At 40.4% G+C, this 16,685-nt stretch overlaps 1 protein-coding gene across 1 annotated transcript; it reads left to right on the top strand.

Moving 5' to 3' along the window:
• The first annotated feature begins 7,584 nt into the window (after positions 1-7,584).
• Positions 7,585-11,516, top strand: LOC133242247 (RNA-binding motif protein, X-linked 2-like). The gene is made up of 4 exons (XM_061408354.1): positions 7,585-7,604; positions 9,022-9,151; positions 10,755-10,932; positions 11,387-11,516. The coding sequence occupies exons 1-4, from the start codon at positions 7,585-7,587 to the stop codon at positions 11,449-11,451; spliced, it is 393 nt and encodes a 130-aa protein (XP_061264338.1). The 3' UTR covers positions 11,452-11,516.
• The last annotated feature ends 5,169 nt before the right edge of the window (positions 11,517-16,685 follow it).

The raw sequence follows: 16,685 nt of genomic DNA on the forward strand, positions 1-16,685 counted from the left end.
CATAGTGGTTTTGATTTGCATTTCTCTGATAATGAGTGATGTTGAGCACCTTTTCATGTGTTTGTTAGCCATCTGTATGTCTTCTTTTGGGAAATGTCTATTTAGTTCTTTGGCCCATTTCTTGATTGGGTCATTTATTTTTCTGGAGTTGAGCTGTAGGAGTGGCTTGTATATTTTTGAGATTAGTTGTTTGTCAGTTGCTTCATTTGCTATTATTTTCTCCCATTCTGAAGGCTGTCTTTTCACCTTGCTTATAGTTTCCTTTGTTGTGCAGAAGCTTTTAAGGTTAATTAGGTCCCATTTGTTTATTTTTGCTTTTATTTCCAATATTCTGGGAGGTGGGTCATAGAGGATCCTGCTGTGATGTATGTCGGAGAGTGTTTTGCCTATGTTCTCCTCTAGGAGTTTTATAGTTTCTGGTCTTACGTTTAGATCTTTAATCTATTTTGAGTTTATTTTTGTGTATGGTGTTAGAAAGTGGTCTAGTTTCCTTCTTTTACAAGTGGTTGACCAGTTTTCCCAGCACCACTTGTTAAAAAGATTGTCTTTAATCCATTGTATATTCTTGCCTCCTTTGTCAAAGATAAGGTGTCCATATGTGGGTGGATTTATCTCTGGGCTTTCTATTTTGTACCATTGATCTATATTTCTGTCTTTGTGCCCATAGCATACTGTCTTGATGGCTGTGGCTTTGTAGTAGAGCCTGAAGTCAGGCAGGTTGATTCCTTCAGTTCCAGTCTTCTTTCTCAAGATAGCTTTGGCTATTCGAAGTTTTTTGTATTTCCATACAAATTGTGAAATTATTTGTTCTAGCTCTGTGAAGAATACCATTTGTGGCTTGATAGGGATTGCATTGAATCTATAAATTGCTTTGGGTAGTGTACTCACTTTCACTATATGGATTCTTCCAATCCATCAACATGGTATATTTCTCCATCTATTAGTGTCCTCTTTGATTTCTTTCACCAGTGTTTTATAGTTTTCTATATATAGATCTTTAGTTTCTTTAGGTAGATATATTCCTAAGTATTTTATTCTTTTCGTTGCAATGGTGAATGGAATTGTTTCCTTAATTTCTCTTTCTGTTTTCTCATTATTAGTGTATAGGAATGCAAGGGATTTCTGTGTGTTGATTTTATATCCTGCAACTTTACTATAGTCATTGATTAGTTCTAGTAATTTTCTGGTGGAGTCTTTAGGGTTTTCTATGTAGAGGATCATGTCGTCTGCAAACAGTGAGAGTTTTACTTCTTCTTTTCCAATTTGGATTCCTTTTATTTCTTTTTCTGCTCTGATTGCTGTGGCCACAACTTCCAAAACTATGTTGAATAGTAATGGTGAAAGTGGGCACCCTTGTCTTGTTCCTGACTTTAGAGGAAATGCTTTCAATTTTTCACCATTGAGGATAATGTTTGCTGTGGGTTTGTCATATATAGCTTTTATTATGTTGAGGTATGTTCCTTCTATTCCTGCTTTCTGGAGAGTTTTTATCATAAATGGATGTTGAATTTTGTCAAAGGCTTTCTCTCCATCTATTGAGATAATCATATGGTTTTTATTTTTCAATTTGTTAATGTGGTGTATTACATTGATTGATTTGCGAATATTGAAGAATCCTTGCATCCCTGGGATAAAGCCCACTTGGTCATGGTGTATGATCTTTTTAATGTGTTGTTGGATTCTGATTGCTAGAATTTTGTTAAGGATTTTTGCATCTATGTTCATCAGTGATATTGGCCTGTAGTTTTCTTTTTTTGTGGCATCTTTGTCAGGTTTTGGTATTAGGGTGATGGTGGCCTCATAGAATGAGTTTGGAAGTTTACCTCCCTCTGCAATTTTCTGGAAGAGTTTGAGCAGGATAGGTGTTAGCTCTTCTCTAAATTTTTGGTAGAATTCAGCTGTGAAGCCATCTGGACCTGGGCTTTTGTTTGCTGGAAGATTTTTGATTACAGTTTCAATTTCTGTGTTTGTGATGGGTCTGTTAAGATTTTCTATTTCTTCCTGGTTCAGTTTTGGAAAGTTGTACTTTTCTAAGAATTTGTCCATTTCTTCCCCGTTGTCCATTTTATTGGCATATAATGGCTGATAGTAGTCTCTTATGATCCTTTGTATTTCTGTGTTGTCTGTTGTGATCTCTCCATTTTCATTTCTAATTTTATTGATTTGATTTTTCTCCCTTTGTTTCTTGATGAGTCTGGCTAATGGTTTGTCAGTTTTATTTATCCTTTCAAAGAACCAGTTTTTGGCTTTGTTGATTTTTGCTATGGTCTCCTTTGTTTCTTTTCCATTTATTTCTGCCCTAATTTTTAATATTTCTTTCCTTCTACTAACCCTGGGGTTTTTTCATTTCTTCCTTTTCTAGTTGCTTTAGGTGTAGAGTTAGGTTATTTATTTGACTTTTTTCTTCTTTCTTGAGGTATGCCTGTATTGCTATGAACTTTCCTCTTAGGACTGCTTTTACCGTGTCCCACAGGTTTTGGGTTGTTGTGTTTTCATTTTCATTCGTTTCTATGCAAATTTTGATTTCTTTTTTGATTTCTTCTGTGATTTGTTGGTTATTCAGCAGCGTGTTGTTCAGCCTCCATATGTTGGAATTTTTAATAGTTTTCCTCCTGTAATTGAGATCTAATCTTACTGCCTTGTGGTCAGAAAAGATGCTTGGAATGATTTCAATTTTTGTGAATTTGCCAAGGCTAGATTTATGGCCCAGGATGTGATCTATCCTGGAGAAGGTTCCGTGTGCACTTGAGAAAAAGGTGAAATTCATTGTTTTGGGGTGAAATGTCCTATAGATATCAATTAGGTCTAACTGGTCTATTGTATCGTTTAAAGTTTGTGTTTCCTTGTTAATTTTCTGTTTAGTTGATCTATCCATAGGTGTGAGTGGGGTATTAAAGATTCCCACTATTATTGTGTTATTGTTAATTTCTCCTTTCATACTTGTTAGCATTTGTCTTACATACTGCCGTGCTCCCGTGTTGGGTGCATATATATTTATAATTGTTATATCTTCTTCTTGGATTGATCCTTTGATCATTATGTAGTGACCGTCTTTGTCTCTTTTCACAGCCTTTGTTTTAAAGCCTATTTTATCTGATATGAGTATTGCTCCTCCTGCTTTCTTTTGGTCCCTATTTGCATGGAAAATCTTTTTCCAGCCCTTCACTTTCAGTCTGTATGTGTCCCCTGTTTTGAGGTGGGTCTCTTGTAGACAACATATGTAGGGGTCTTGTTTTTGTATCCATTCAGCCAGTCTTTGTCTTTTGGTTGGGGCATTCAACCCATTTACGTTTAAGGTAATCATTGATAAGTATGGTCCCGTTGCCATTTACTTTATTGTTTTGGGTTCGAATTTATACACCCTTTTTGTGTTTCCTGTCTAGACAATATCCTTTAGTATTTGTTGGAGAGCTGGTTTGGTGGTGCTGAATTCTCTCAGCTTTTGCTTGTCTGTAAAGCTTTTGATTTCTCCTTCATATTTGAATGAGATCCTTGCTGGGTACAATAATCTGGGCTGTAGGTTATTTTCTTTCATCACTTTAAGTATGTCTTGCCATTCCCTCCTGGCTTGGAGAGTTTCTATTGAAAGATCAGCTGTTATCCTTATGGGAATTCCCTTGTGTGTTATTTGTTGTTTTTCCCTTGCTGCTTTTAATATTTGTTCTTTGTGTTTGATCTTTGTTAATTTGATTAATATGTGTCTTGGGGTGTTTCTCCTTGGGTTTATCCTGTTTGGGACTCTCTGGGTTTCTTGGACTTGAGTGATTATTTCCTTCCCCATTTTAGGGAAGTTTTCAACTATTATCTCCTCAAGTATTTTCTCATGGTCTTTCTTTTTGTCTTCTTCTTCTGGAACCCCTATGATTCCAATGTTGGAGCGTTTAACACTGTCCCGGAGGTCTCTGAGATTGTCCTCATTTCTTTTAATTCGTTTTTCTTTTTTCCTCTCTGATTCATGTATTTCTACCATTCTATCTTCTAATTCACTAATCCTATCTTCTGCCTCTGTTATTCTACTATTTGTTGCCTCCAGAGTGTTTTTGATCTCATTTATTGCATTATTCATTATATATTGACTCTTTTTTATTTCTTCTAGGTCCTTGTTAAACCTTTCTTGCATCTTCTCAATCCTTGTCTCCAGGCTATTTATCTGTGATTCCATTTTGATTTCAAGATTTTGGATCAATTTCACTATCATTATTCAGAATTCTTAGTCAGGTAGATTCCCTATCTCTTCGTCTTTTGTTTGGTTTGGTGGGCATTTATCCTGTTCCTTTACCTGCTGGGTATTCCTCTGTCTCTTCATCTTGTTTAAATTGCTGAGTTTGGGGTGTCCTTTCTGTATTCTGGCAGTTTGTGGAGTTCTCTTTATTGTGACGTTTCCTCACTGTGTGTGGGTTTGTACAGGTGGCTTCTCAAGGTTTCTTGGTTAGGGAAGCTTGTGCTGGTGTTCTGGTGGGTGGAGCTGGATTTCTTCTCTCTCCTTTCGAAGACAATGGGCTGCTTTTCTGGGTGCCTGATGTCCTCTGCCGGCATTCAGAAGTTGTTTTGTGGAATTTTCTCAGCGTTTAAATGTTCTTTGGATGAATTTGTGGGGGAGAAAGTGTTCTCCCCGTCCTATCCCTCCGATATCTTAGCCTCCAGTTTCTTAAACACACAGATGAGCTCTTCGTCTTCCCTGAGCTCCAGTCCTCTTCATAGGTAGCCTGTAGTCTGGCTCCAGTAGCTGCTAAAAGTTCTCTTCTGGCAGGCCTACCCCCCTGTCCACAATCAGCTCTTAGTTTTGTTGAAATTCTGGGTACTCTCAGAGTAGAGTCAGTCCCTGTCACAACCTCAGCCCCTTTGAACCCTCACCCACTGGGAAAGTGCCACCTCCCCCACCAGAGGCACATTTACCCACAAAACAAGAACTCTGATCTCATCTTTCAGTTATTCAGGGCTCTACCATGCCCGGAGAATATTTATATACATAGTGCAGGAAGGCAGAGTGGATCTTATCCCCATTTCACAGATGAGGAACATTACCTCAAAAAGATCATGCGCACTAGTGCGGTCACATCAGTTCATTTAATGCTGAACTAATTCTAAGCCAAGTAGTACATAGCCATTGCCCCAAGACTCCTAGGTCTATTGTCTTCTTTTCAATGTTGGGCATTATTTCCAATATTTTGCTGTTATGAATTATACTGCAGTGTACATTGTGATATATACATCTTTGTATGCCTCCCTGATGGTTTCCTTCATGACATTAATTTATAAACATTGTCAAATTACTCTCTGAAAAGGTTGTATCAGTTTTCACTCTGACTGGAATGCTCATTTTCCTGAATCCTAATCAGTAACGGTTATTTTAAGAAAATATTGCCATATGATTTCTCATTATTATTTTACTTTGCCTTTATTTCATCATCCGGGAGGTAGAACATCTCTTCGTAGATTTATAGGCCCTTATTCCTTTTCTTTGTAAGTTGTCTATTAAGATCATTTGCCTATTTTTTCCCTGTTAGTGTGTTCCTCATTTTCTTACTGATTTTACAAGAGCCCTTCATGTATTAAGGATATTAACTTATTGTTTTTAACACTTTATCATGTATTGTATTGCTGTGGACTTATTTTTTTAATTTGATGTGTTATCCTACATTGCCATTATTATTATTTCTTGATGCTCAAACTGTCCCAGTTTGGTCTGTAGTTATCCTGTCAAGCCAGCTCCTGTATTCTTTTTTCTTTTACTTTTTCTTTTGAAATACTTGAAATAATTTCTGGGTTAAAACGGGAAAGTTATGAAATAGAATGAAGAATACCTATATCCCCTTTACTCAGAGTCCCCATATGTTAGCATTTTATCACATTTGCTTTATTATTTCTCTTCACCTATATGCATATTATTTTTTTTTTCTGAACCATTTGGGGGTCAATTGCAGACATGATGCACATTTACCCCTAAATTCTTCAGTGTGTATTTCCCAAAATACCTGGACATTTAACTTCAGGATAGTGATCAAATTCAGGAAATCAACACTGTTATGCTGTTATCTAATCTATAGACTTTATTTGACTTCCAGTTGTCCTGATAATGTCCTTTATAGCAAAAGGAAAAAGAAAAATGGCTTTCTAGCCTTAATCTGTGATGTAAATTGCAGACGTTTTCTCCTAGTTTGTCATTTGACTTTGTTTATTGTGATTTTTTTTTCTTTGCAAACTTATTATTTTTAAATTTTTATGTGTTCATTTATTCATGTGTTTAAATGATCTTATGGTAACATTGACTTTTTAGGGGATGTACAGTCCTATGAGATTTTTCTTTTTAATACTTGAATAGATTTGTGTAATCACCCTCACAATTAGGATGAAGGACAATTCCATCATCCCCCAAACTCCCTCATGCTGTCCCTGTATAGTCTGTCCTCTAATTGCTGGAGAAGGCAATGGCACCCCACTCCAGTACTCTTGCCCAGAGAATCCCATGGATGGAGGAGCCTGGTAGGCTGCAGTCCATGGGGTCGCTGAGAGCCAGACACGACTGAGCCACTTCACTTTCACGTTTCACTTTCATGCATTGGAGAAGGAAATGGCAACCCACTCCAGTGTTCTTGCCTGGAGAATCCCAGGGATGGTGGAGCCTGGTGGGCTGCCGTCTATGGGGTCGCTCAGAGTCGGACACGACTGAAGCACCTCAGCAGCAGCAGCAGCAGCAGTGGTCAAATTTATCAGTCTTTTATTGCTTCTGGATTTGAGTCATAATTAGAAAGTATTTCTTCCCACCCATTCACGTTCTCTTCTAATACTTGTATGGTTTCAATTTTATGCATTGAAATCTCTGATCCATTTAGAGTTATTCTGATGTGTAGTGTGAGATATGGACCCAATTTCATATTTTTTCAAATGGCTATCTAGTTGTCCCAACAGCATTTATTTAAAACTCCATATTTTCCCCCAGCAAATTGGAGTGTCACCCTTATACATAAGTATTAACTTGGGAGGTGATTTTGATATCTTTATAATGTTGAGTCATCTTATGCAAGAAAAAGAGGTGTCTTTATATTTATTGAAAACTGTGTTTGTGTCTTTCAGCAGTTTTTAAGAGTTTTCTCTGCATAGACCTTGTAGATTCCTTGTTGTTAGATTTATTTCTAAGTAGTTTATCTTTTTGCTGTTGCTGTTACAAATGGGGCTCCTCTTTCCTTATATCTTATGATTATTGTTTGTAAGAGGGTGGTTTATTTTTGTCGTCTTTATATCCTGTTATCCTACAGATTTGTTATATTGTTTGTTTTTAACATTGTTTATCATTGCTTCTCTTGGGTTTTCTATATATATCGTCATATATAATCTTCATACAGAGATAGCTTTACTTTTTCATTTTTAAATTAGTTTTTAAAATTAGAGTATAGTTGATTTACAGTGTTGTACTAGTTTCTGCTGTGCAGCAAAGTGTGTCAGTTATACATACACATATATTTACTCTTTTTTTATATCTGTTTTCTCCTGTCTAATTGCATGGGCCAATACCTACAATATTAAATAGTGTTAAATAGCTGAATACCATAGTTGAATCGTTTCTAGTGTTTTCTTTTAAGTAAGATGCTAGATCTGGGGCTGAGGTATAACATTTCCATCAGTTACTATTGTATTTTTATGACTGTAGTTTTAAGTTTATGAAGCTTTAACTTTTCTGGAATTAATTTTTATATAATGAGTAAGGCAGAATTTTTTCTATTTTTTTTCATTAAATTATGTCTTTATTAACTTCCACCTACCTTCCTAAGATTTACTATCCCCCGCTCCCCTGTGGCTTGTGGGATCTTAGTTCCCTGACCAGGGTTTGAACCTGAACCCTGGCAGTGAAACACCAAGTCCTGACCACTGTGACTGCCAGGGAATTCCCCTTTCCTTTTTAACAATAAAATTCTTTAATGTCACAGATTTTCCTGAGTGTGGTTTTAGCCACATCCTGTAAGTTTTGGTGGGCTCAGACGGTAAAGGTAAAGGTAAAGGTAAAGGTAGCTCAGACGGTAAAGCATCTGCCTGCAATGCAGGAGACCTGGTTCCGGAAGATCCCCTGGAGAAGGAGATGGCAACCCACTCCAGTGTTCTTGTCTGGAGAATTCCATGGACAGAGGAGCCTGGCGGACTATAGTGCTTGGGGTCGCAAAGAGTCGGACAAGACTGAGCGACTTAACACACACAGACACTAAGTTTTGGTATATATTCCCATTTTTGTTGTTTTCTAAATAGTCTACCATGATTTCTTTATTTTATTTCACTTTCTCTTTCATCCAGTAGTTAGCCTGGAGAACAGGTTTCAAGTTCTAGTTAGGGCATTTTTTGTTTTGAAATTACTGTTCCCAGCTGTTTCACATTATGATTGGAGAACATGGTCTGTGCTGTTTTTGGAGATGATTGAGGTTTACTTTGAGATCTAGTCTACAGTCAGTTTTAATATGTGTTTCATGGATTCTTGAGAAGAAACTCTTTGTACAGTCGAATATATCTGTATATCTACTAGTCTGATGTTAATATTTTTAACAATGTAATTGTTATATTATTAAGTATATGTTTATTTGTAGTTATATAATTTTATATTAATTCCTCGGACTTATTTTTCTCAATTTTATGTGTTGTGAACTCAAAGTGGTGTGTTAAAATCTCTAATAACTTTCACTCTTAGTTGCTCTTTGTATTTTTAATTAAAATTTTGGATGTGTTAATTTATGTATAAAATTTCATGACTTATGTATTAGGACGTTTTTCTGTGTAAAAGAGCCCTCTTAGTCACATTTAAATGCTTCTTTTGGTTGGCCTTGAATTCATCTTTGATCTTAATACTACCACCCATTTTTAAAATTAGGTGTTCTTGATATATCTTTTTCTAACTTTTAATTTTTAACCTTTCTTTGTCATCTTGTTCTCAGTGTGTCTCCTGTGCAGATTATATTATTTGAATTTTGTTTTGTCATCCAATCTGCAAGTTTTTACATTTTAAATCAGTAGTGTCTCACTCTTTTATAAATTAAATAGATACAGGGAGATTGTTAACATTAATCTGGTACCGGACAAGAAGACTGGGAAATCCAAAGGATTCTGTTTCCTCTGCTATGAAGACCAGAGGAGCACAATTCTGGCTGTTGACAGTTTTAATGGGATCAAGGTGAGTATGCTTACTGAGCAGAACTTTTCCATTGTGTACGGTTTCAGTTTCATTTCCCAGCTGATGACTGCAGGCTCAAGGGCAGTACTGGTCAGCTGGGTTGCAGAGGTGTGTGGGGACATACTGACTGGGAAATGACCCCAGGAAATAATTCCGCTGGCTCATGACCCTGTGAACACGCGTTTCTTTTCCCCACCACTTAGCAAGCTATGTCCTCAGGAGCATAGGTACCATGACCCCCCACTCCCCTTCATCTTGCACCCAACCAGGCATCTGTTTTTCACCTTTTCTTCCTCACACTCCACTCTCATTTCTGCTGTATTGGAGGGCAAAGAGACTAGCAAACACTGCTGTTTTATGCTGTCCTGTATCAGAGAATTTGGGGTTCTATCATGGTTTTGTGGCTGAGGACCTAGCCATGTATGTCTCTCATATGTCTCCATTGACTTAGCAGTACTGGGCCCTGAAAATTCTCTAGTTAAAATCTCATGACAAAGTCTATGAAAGTAACTCATTCTGAAGTTTTCTGCCCTCTATTCTCTCTCCTCCACCCTTGTAAGTGCGACGGTGAGTGATGACATGAGAGTGAGACATAAAAAGGGGACGGGGCAAGTCAGGGTTATCTATGCTCCACATGCTCCCAAACCACTGCCATTGAATGAGCATTGTCACGGGTTGGAGGGGTGACTCTTGACTTGGAGACTTTGTCACTGATTGCACCAGCAGTGATAGGAAGTCACCATAAAAGGTGACTTTATTCCACCTTTTATGGTGGAATGGGATAGGTGAAAGTACTCAGGCTTAGGGGTAAGAGTAAAAACTTGCTCTTGAATGGAACAGTAAAAGCCAGACATTTCACATTTCTGATGGCATTGCGTATAGAATAAGTCTGTATCTGCCCGAATGTTTTTGTTTTAAGTGAAGGTTTAATTTTTTGTTGTTCACCTGGAGAGTTGGGATTCGCAGTGATAGTATCAGCATGAGCCAGTGGTTCCAGTATGGTGGGGGTGGAGCAAGCAGTGAGGGCTTAAGAGAAAAGAAAGTAGTCCTTTCTAGATTCCTTACCCCCTCCCAGCTATTGTTCTGCTTTGGCCTCATCCATTTGTGTTGAGAAAGCAGCTGTAGCATTGAGCTGAATTTTAGGAATTCCTTTTGGCTTCCAGGCTTCTTAACAGTGTGTTTCACCGTAAATTAATGTTACAGATGGAAGGTAATTCATGTTTGTGCATCTAAACTCTTGCAGTTTTCCATGCTGCTTATGCTTTGGGGCAGTACTTCCCAGGCTCTTTTCACTTCATGGCACACTTATAACATGGAGATATTTATATAGAACTCTGGGATAAACTGATGAGGCTCCCAGGATCTCCAGCTGCCCCAGGCTCTACCTGACTGCCCCCAGGGTTGAGCAAATGTGTAGGGATGTGTGCTGTGACACATCACGTGAGCAGGTCTGCTTTTGAGATTTTCTGAGAAACAGAATTAGCAAGAGGATAATGGGAATGGTTCAAACCATGGATTTCTGCAGCTGGGTTCAAATAGATAGAAGGCTGTGTTTGGTAGCAAATAGTTAGCTATCTGCTAAAGCAGTGCCTGTCTGTCCTAGATCAAAGGAAGAACTATCCGAGTGGATCATGTATCTAACTATCGACTTCCTGAGGACTCAGAAGAAATGGATGAGGTGACCAGAGAGCTGCAGGAGAGGGGCTGTGGGACTCATACTCCTCCGCCAAGTTCATCTGAGGGCTCTGAAGATGACAAACCCACCAAAAAACACAAAAAAGGTAAATGGTTAAGGCGTATGAGAAGATTCTGGGTAGGCTTAATGTTTGCTCTTCTTAGCCTTCACTGAGAGTTGGTAGTCAGTTCTCAAGTGTGAAGGGGGCAGGTGTGGGGAACCTTACTTTAACTGGGAAAGAAGAAGTATCAGCAGAAGACTAATGCTGTGGGCTAAATTCTGGCCACCAAAATGTGTACATTGAAGTCCTAACCCTCTGGTACCTAACGTGACTGTTTGGAGGTAGGGTCTTTAGAGAGAGACTTAAGAGCTGGAGTTGCCTTATACAGCAACCTGACATATTAAGGGTGACAGACATCCAGATTGGATTCTTGGAGGCACTTTTCTAGAAGTAGAGACCGTGAGTGTTTCATGCTGCTGCCAAGCATGCTTTTCTTTTGTATATCCTCCATCTTTTCCATCTTCTTTTTCTTACTGATTGTGCCCCTCTTTTCCTCCAGACAAAAAGGAAGAAAAGAAAAAAAAAGAAAGACAGAAGACTGGCCGGGAGGTACAGGCAGAGTAGCCAGCCTCCTCTTCATTGCCCAGAAGCAAGATGATAAAGGAAAAGGATGACCCTGGCTCTAAAAAGCACAGTGGCAAGCACTCAGAGAAGGCAGAGAAGGGTCAGAAGTCAGAGTCCAGGGAGGTGCGGAAGTCCCACCCCAGTTCCGCTGAGGTCAGGACGACCTGCCGTGGTAGAATGGAGGACCGAGAGAGGGAGCCAAGAAAGGAGAAGTCCAAGCACGAACACAAGTCATCAAGCAGAAGGGAAGAGAGAGAAGACCGGCACAGGGAGAGAGACAGGGGTCGAAGCTCAGACATACATTCCCGATGGCATGACAGGCGCTCTGAGGGGCGGCATGACAGGTGCTCTGAGGGGCGTAGTCACAGGAGTAGAAGATAAATCCCAAGATAAATCCCACCGGCATAAAAGGTCCCGGCACTCCCGGGACCCAGAGTCCTCTAATCCCAGGGAGCTCAGGCATCACTGATGCCGCAGCCTGTTCAGCTATTCAGCACGGTAGAATTAAAAATGAACTGTATTTTTCAAATGCAATGAAATTCAGTTATTCTTTTACTATATTTACATGTAAAGTCTCTGAGAATGAATTCTTTTGATCCCTTGAGTATACTAATCATCAAGAGAGCTGTAGTTTTTAACAGCTAAATGTCCTGGATTTTTGAGCAGAATCCACTGTCCCTGGGAATATACTTGGTACTTTTGGTACTTACCAGAGCATGTACCTAACTCTGGGTTTATCAATATGGCCATTGAATTCATGACCCCAATTTATGATGAAATGGCCAGGAAGGAGAAATACCAGACAGTTCTAGAATTCCAGTCTTGGTGCTACACGTTAAGAACCTTTCCAGTTGGCAGCTATAACCACTTAGCAGAGAAGTGTGGCTTAACTAGGTTCAGACAGGTTGCTATGCATGTGATAAGGATTCTTAACATCAGCCTGCCCCTTCCTTATTTTTGCCTACCTGCCCCCTGTTTTTTGAAACTGTAGACATCTTTTTTTCAATTTTGCTGTTTTTGTTTTGGTTGATATGTCTACATTTTTTCCCTTATAACTTATTTATTTATTTGATTGAGAAGAAATTCACATGAAATTAGCCATTAAAAAAATTTTTTATTTATTTTTTTAAATTAATTTATTATTATTTTTTTTTACATTTCTTTCATTTTACTTATTTTTTTTAGTTAATTTTATTTTTTAACTTTACAATATTGTATTGGTTTTGCCATACATCAACATGAATCCGCCACAGGTATACCCGTGTTCCCCATCTGGAACCCTCCTCCCTCCTCCCTCCCCGTACCCTCCCTCTGGGTCGTCCCAAACTGGAGTTTATTTTTTAACTTAAGGATAATTGCTTTACAGAATTCTGTTTTCTGTCAAACATCAGCATGAATCAGCCATAGGTGTACATATGTCCCCTCCCTCTTGAGCCTCCCATCTCCCTCTCCATCCCAACCCTCTAGGTTGGTACAGAGCCCCTGTTTGAGTTCCCTGAGACATAACAATAAATTCCCATTGGCTGTCTATTTTACATATGTTATGGAAAGTTTCCATGTTACTCTCCGTACATCTCACCCTCTCCTCCCCTCTCGCTGTGTCCATAAGTCTGTTTTCTATGTTTCTCCATGTCTGCCTTGCAAATTCATCAGTACCATCTTTCGTATATCTGTGTTAGTATACGATATTTATCTTGAGATTAACCATTTTAAAGGGAATATTCAGTGCAGTTTGGTACATTGACAGTGTTATAAAACCACCAACCGTATCTAGTTCCAAAATATTTTCATCACCCCAAAATGAAACCCTGTATACCCATTAAGCAGCTCCTCCCCATCCCCTCCTCCTCCTCGTCCCTGGCAACTACCAGTCTGCTTTCAGTTCCTGTAGATTTACCTATTCTGGACATTTCATGTAAGTGGAATTGTACATGTGGCCTTTTGTGTTTGGGGCCTTTCACTTAGTATACTATTTTTGAGGTGCATCCGTATTGTATCAGTGAAAATGTTACTCAGTCGTGTCCACCTCTTTGTGATCCCATGGACTGTAGCCTTCCAGGCTCTTCTGTCCATGGAATTGTCCAGGCAAGAATATTGGAGTGGGTAGCCATTCCCTTCTCCAGACACCTCATTCGTTTTTATGGATAATGTCCCATTGTATAGATATTCCATGTTTTGTTTGCCACTCCTGAATGGATAGACATGTGGGTTGTTTCCACCTTTTGGCTAGCCAGGTATACCAACCTGCTTCTGTGCTTAGTCTGCTTTTTGAGTAGCTGCTCTTGGTGAGGTGGGAACACTTTGTCAGCTCCATTGCATATCTGTGTGGTCTGCTGGGTAGTTCTTTCTCATTTTGAGATTTCTTTTTATTTATTTATTTTATTCTACTTATTTATTTAATCAATCCTTTATGAATTTGATAGGAACAGTCCACAAAACCTTAATACCTCTGCTGAATTATTAAATGGAATTTCTGACACTGTAAAGCGGAGGACTAGAGCTTTAATAGTGAATGCGCTAAATCAACTGGCGTGTTTGTATGGGTCCTAGATGAGATGTGCACCTAGATTGGTGGTTGGGATGTCCATGAAGGAGAGTGGGGAGGGAGCTGGCGGAGACTGGGAAAGCTGTCAGACTATGATGTATGTCTAACTTCTGGAGAAGAAAGGGAGGGAGAGAAGGAAGTTACATAGGAAAAGTCTTAAGACTGCAGTGGAGTTCTAAGACTATTTCAGCAAGACCAGTGGTGAGCCCTTGAGCAAGAGTCACCTGTCAGAGGAGTCCCGGGAGATGAGCCTTGGTAAACAGGCGTCCTTGCTGCTGGACCTCCGTCAGCCATCGTGACCACTCTGCTCGTGTCCATCATGCCAGTTGTGTAGTAACTAACGAAGGCCCCTGCACCTGGCTGAGTCGTTGTGTCCGCCTGGTGGTTCAGTGCCTCTTCCATAACAGATGTTTTCTGGTGGTGGTGAACATACGATGCAGAAATCTGCACACTTTGCATGCTCCCATGTGTCAGTCCACGGCCTTTGCATCAGATCGCCTTGTCTCTGATCTTCCAGCCCTTTTCCTTTCAGGCTTCCAATTGGATGGTCAAGCCATTGGCCACTTCCAGGAGTCTTATGTATTCAATAAATGGTCTCACTTTGGGCCACTTTTTCCACACCAAGTCAAGTGCCCTGCTTTGTTGTTCCATCCACTGGAAAAATGTTCCTTCTCCCCCGTGAACGTATCTGCTGTTACATAGATACCACCCATCTTCGTTTTGTACTTAGATATTGAGTGCTGACCCATCTGTAAACCAGGCTCAAGCTGTTTCCTCCTTCAGCTGGTCATACAGGCATCCCCATATGGCCACAGGTGCAGAGTTACCATAGAGCCTACCACTGTCTGCATCATTCAGGTGTTTAACAGCAGCGCTGATCTACTGCATCTCCATGGAATATGTATTTGATTTATGTATCAATTAGGTTTTTTTCAGAGAAACAGGGTATAACATATATGAATGTGTATATAATATGTATGTATGTATATATATATATATATATCTACATACACCATATATATCTTGCATCCAGTATTCAGATGTCTGGCTATTCTTGCCCCAGTGTACATACACCGCTAGTGCTGGGAGAAGCATTACATGGCATTGTCCTTCCTTCTAGGGGCCCAGCTACCTCTTCTAGATCTGAGGATGGGCTGATGTCTGGAAATTGAGCAGGTAATTTGGACTTTTTATTGGGGAGAACCTCCCTCGGCCCCCTGTTTCCCCACTTTTGCCTTTTTCAGCTTGTAGATCTTGAGTGATAACCCTTGGTGGCTCTCTGTATTGCTTCTAGGGACTCTATGGTCCATTTGCGCTATTTCCATGAGTCCATGTGGGTGAAGCCCGCTTGGTTGCCCTTCTGACCTTGAGGTTCGCTTTAGTATTTGTGTCTTCCTGGCTTCTGGTGGATAAGCACCACTCAGTTCAGTTCAGTTCAGTTACTCAGTCATGTCCGACTCTTTGCAACCCCGTGGACTGAAGCACACCAGGCTTCCCTGTCTATCACCAACCGGAGCTTGCTCAAACTCATGTCCATCGAGTCAGTGATGCCATCCAACCATCTCATCCTCTGTTGCCCCCTTCTCCTCCCGCCGTCAATCCTTCCCAGCATCAAGGGGCTTTTCTGATGAGTCAGCTCTTTGCATCAGGTGGCCACAGTATTGGAGCCTCAGCTTCAGCATCAGTTCTTCCAATACTATTCAGAATTGATTTCCTTTAGGATTGACTGGTTTGATCTCCTTACAGTGCAGGGGACTCTCAAGAGTCTTCACCACCACAGTTCAAAAGTATCAATTCTTCGGCACTTCCTAGGTTTTTATTACTGTGGGGCCCCAGCTCTGTGATGATCTCTTACTGCCATCCCTGGCCTGCAGAGGAGGCCACCTCTGAACCTAATGAGCCTCTGTGAGTGGGATATCCTCTGGACCCTGCTATGGAATACTACCCTCTGGTGAGGTTTCTTAACCTCATGTAATCTCTCCAGGATACCTACTCCCCTTGGCCTCTTCATTCGTTCCTTGGTCCTTTGCCAGGACAGCTCAGGTGTTCCTGCTTTGCCTAGTGGTGGCCAGCACTTTCTCCAGTCCTCTGTGAGCCACCTCAGTGGAAGCTGCTCACCCCCTGCAGTTCTTGCCTGGGGGTTAAATTTTGTATGTATGTGTGTGCGTGTGCTCAGTCGCTACAGTCGTGTCTGAGTCTGCAGCCCTATAGACTGTAGCCCACCAGGCTCCTCTGACAGTGGACTTCTCCAGGCAAGAATACTGGAGTGGGTTGCTGTGCCCTCCTCCAGGGGATCTTCCCCACCCAGGGATTGAACCTGCATCTCCCATGTCTCCTGCATTGTAGCCGGATTCTTTTACCACTGAGCCACTTGGGAAGCCCTCTAAATCCTATATGCTGAGTTCTAAGTCTGAATTCCTGCTTTTCTGATTCTTGATACAGCACCCTTGAAAACCAAACCCAGTGTTCCCATGGCTCCTGTCAGTAGCTGCCAGTTAATTCTTGCAGCTTTTTGGTAGGCCCAGCACTTCCCTAGCCAGGTAATGCTGGAATTTAATCCTAGATAGCAGTTTGGTAACCAGGAAAGAGGCTGGACACAGCTCCTGGCTCGGGGCGGGGGGCACTGCGTGTCTGGTGAGGGGAGCAGCCTCTAGCATCTTCCAGCACAGGGTGTGCAAGCCCTTGTTTG

This window comes from Bos javanicus, chromosome X, assembly GCF_032452875.1.
Source record: "Bos javanicus breed banteng chromosome X, ARS-OSU_banteng_1.0, whole genome shotgun sequence".
Lineage (NCBI taxonomy): Eukaryota > Metazoa > Chordata > Mammalia > Artiodactyla > Bovidae > Bos > Bos javanicus.

Coding starts and splice junctions, on each gene's coding strand:
- LOC133242247 (XM_061408354.1), top strand. CDS start 7,585: ATGCTAGATCTGGGGCTGAG. Junction 7,605..9,021: donor ATGCTAGATCTGGGGCTGAG/GTATAACATTTC, acceptor TAAATTAAATAG/ATACAGGGAGATTGTTAACA. Junction 10,933..11,386: donor CACCAAAAAACACAAAAAAG/GTAAATGGTTAA, acceptor CTTTTCCTCCAG/ACAAAAAGGAAGAAAAGAAA.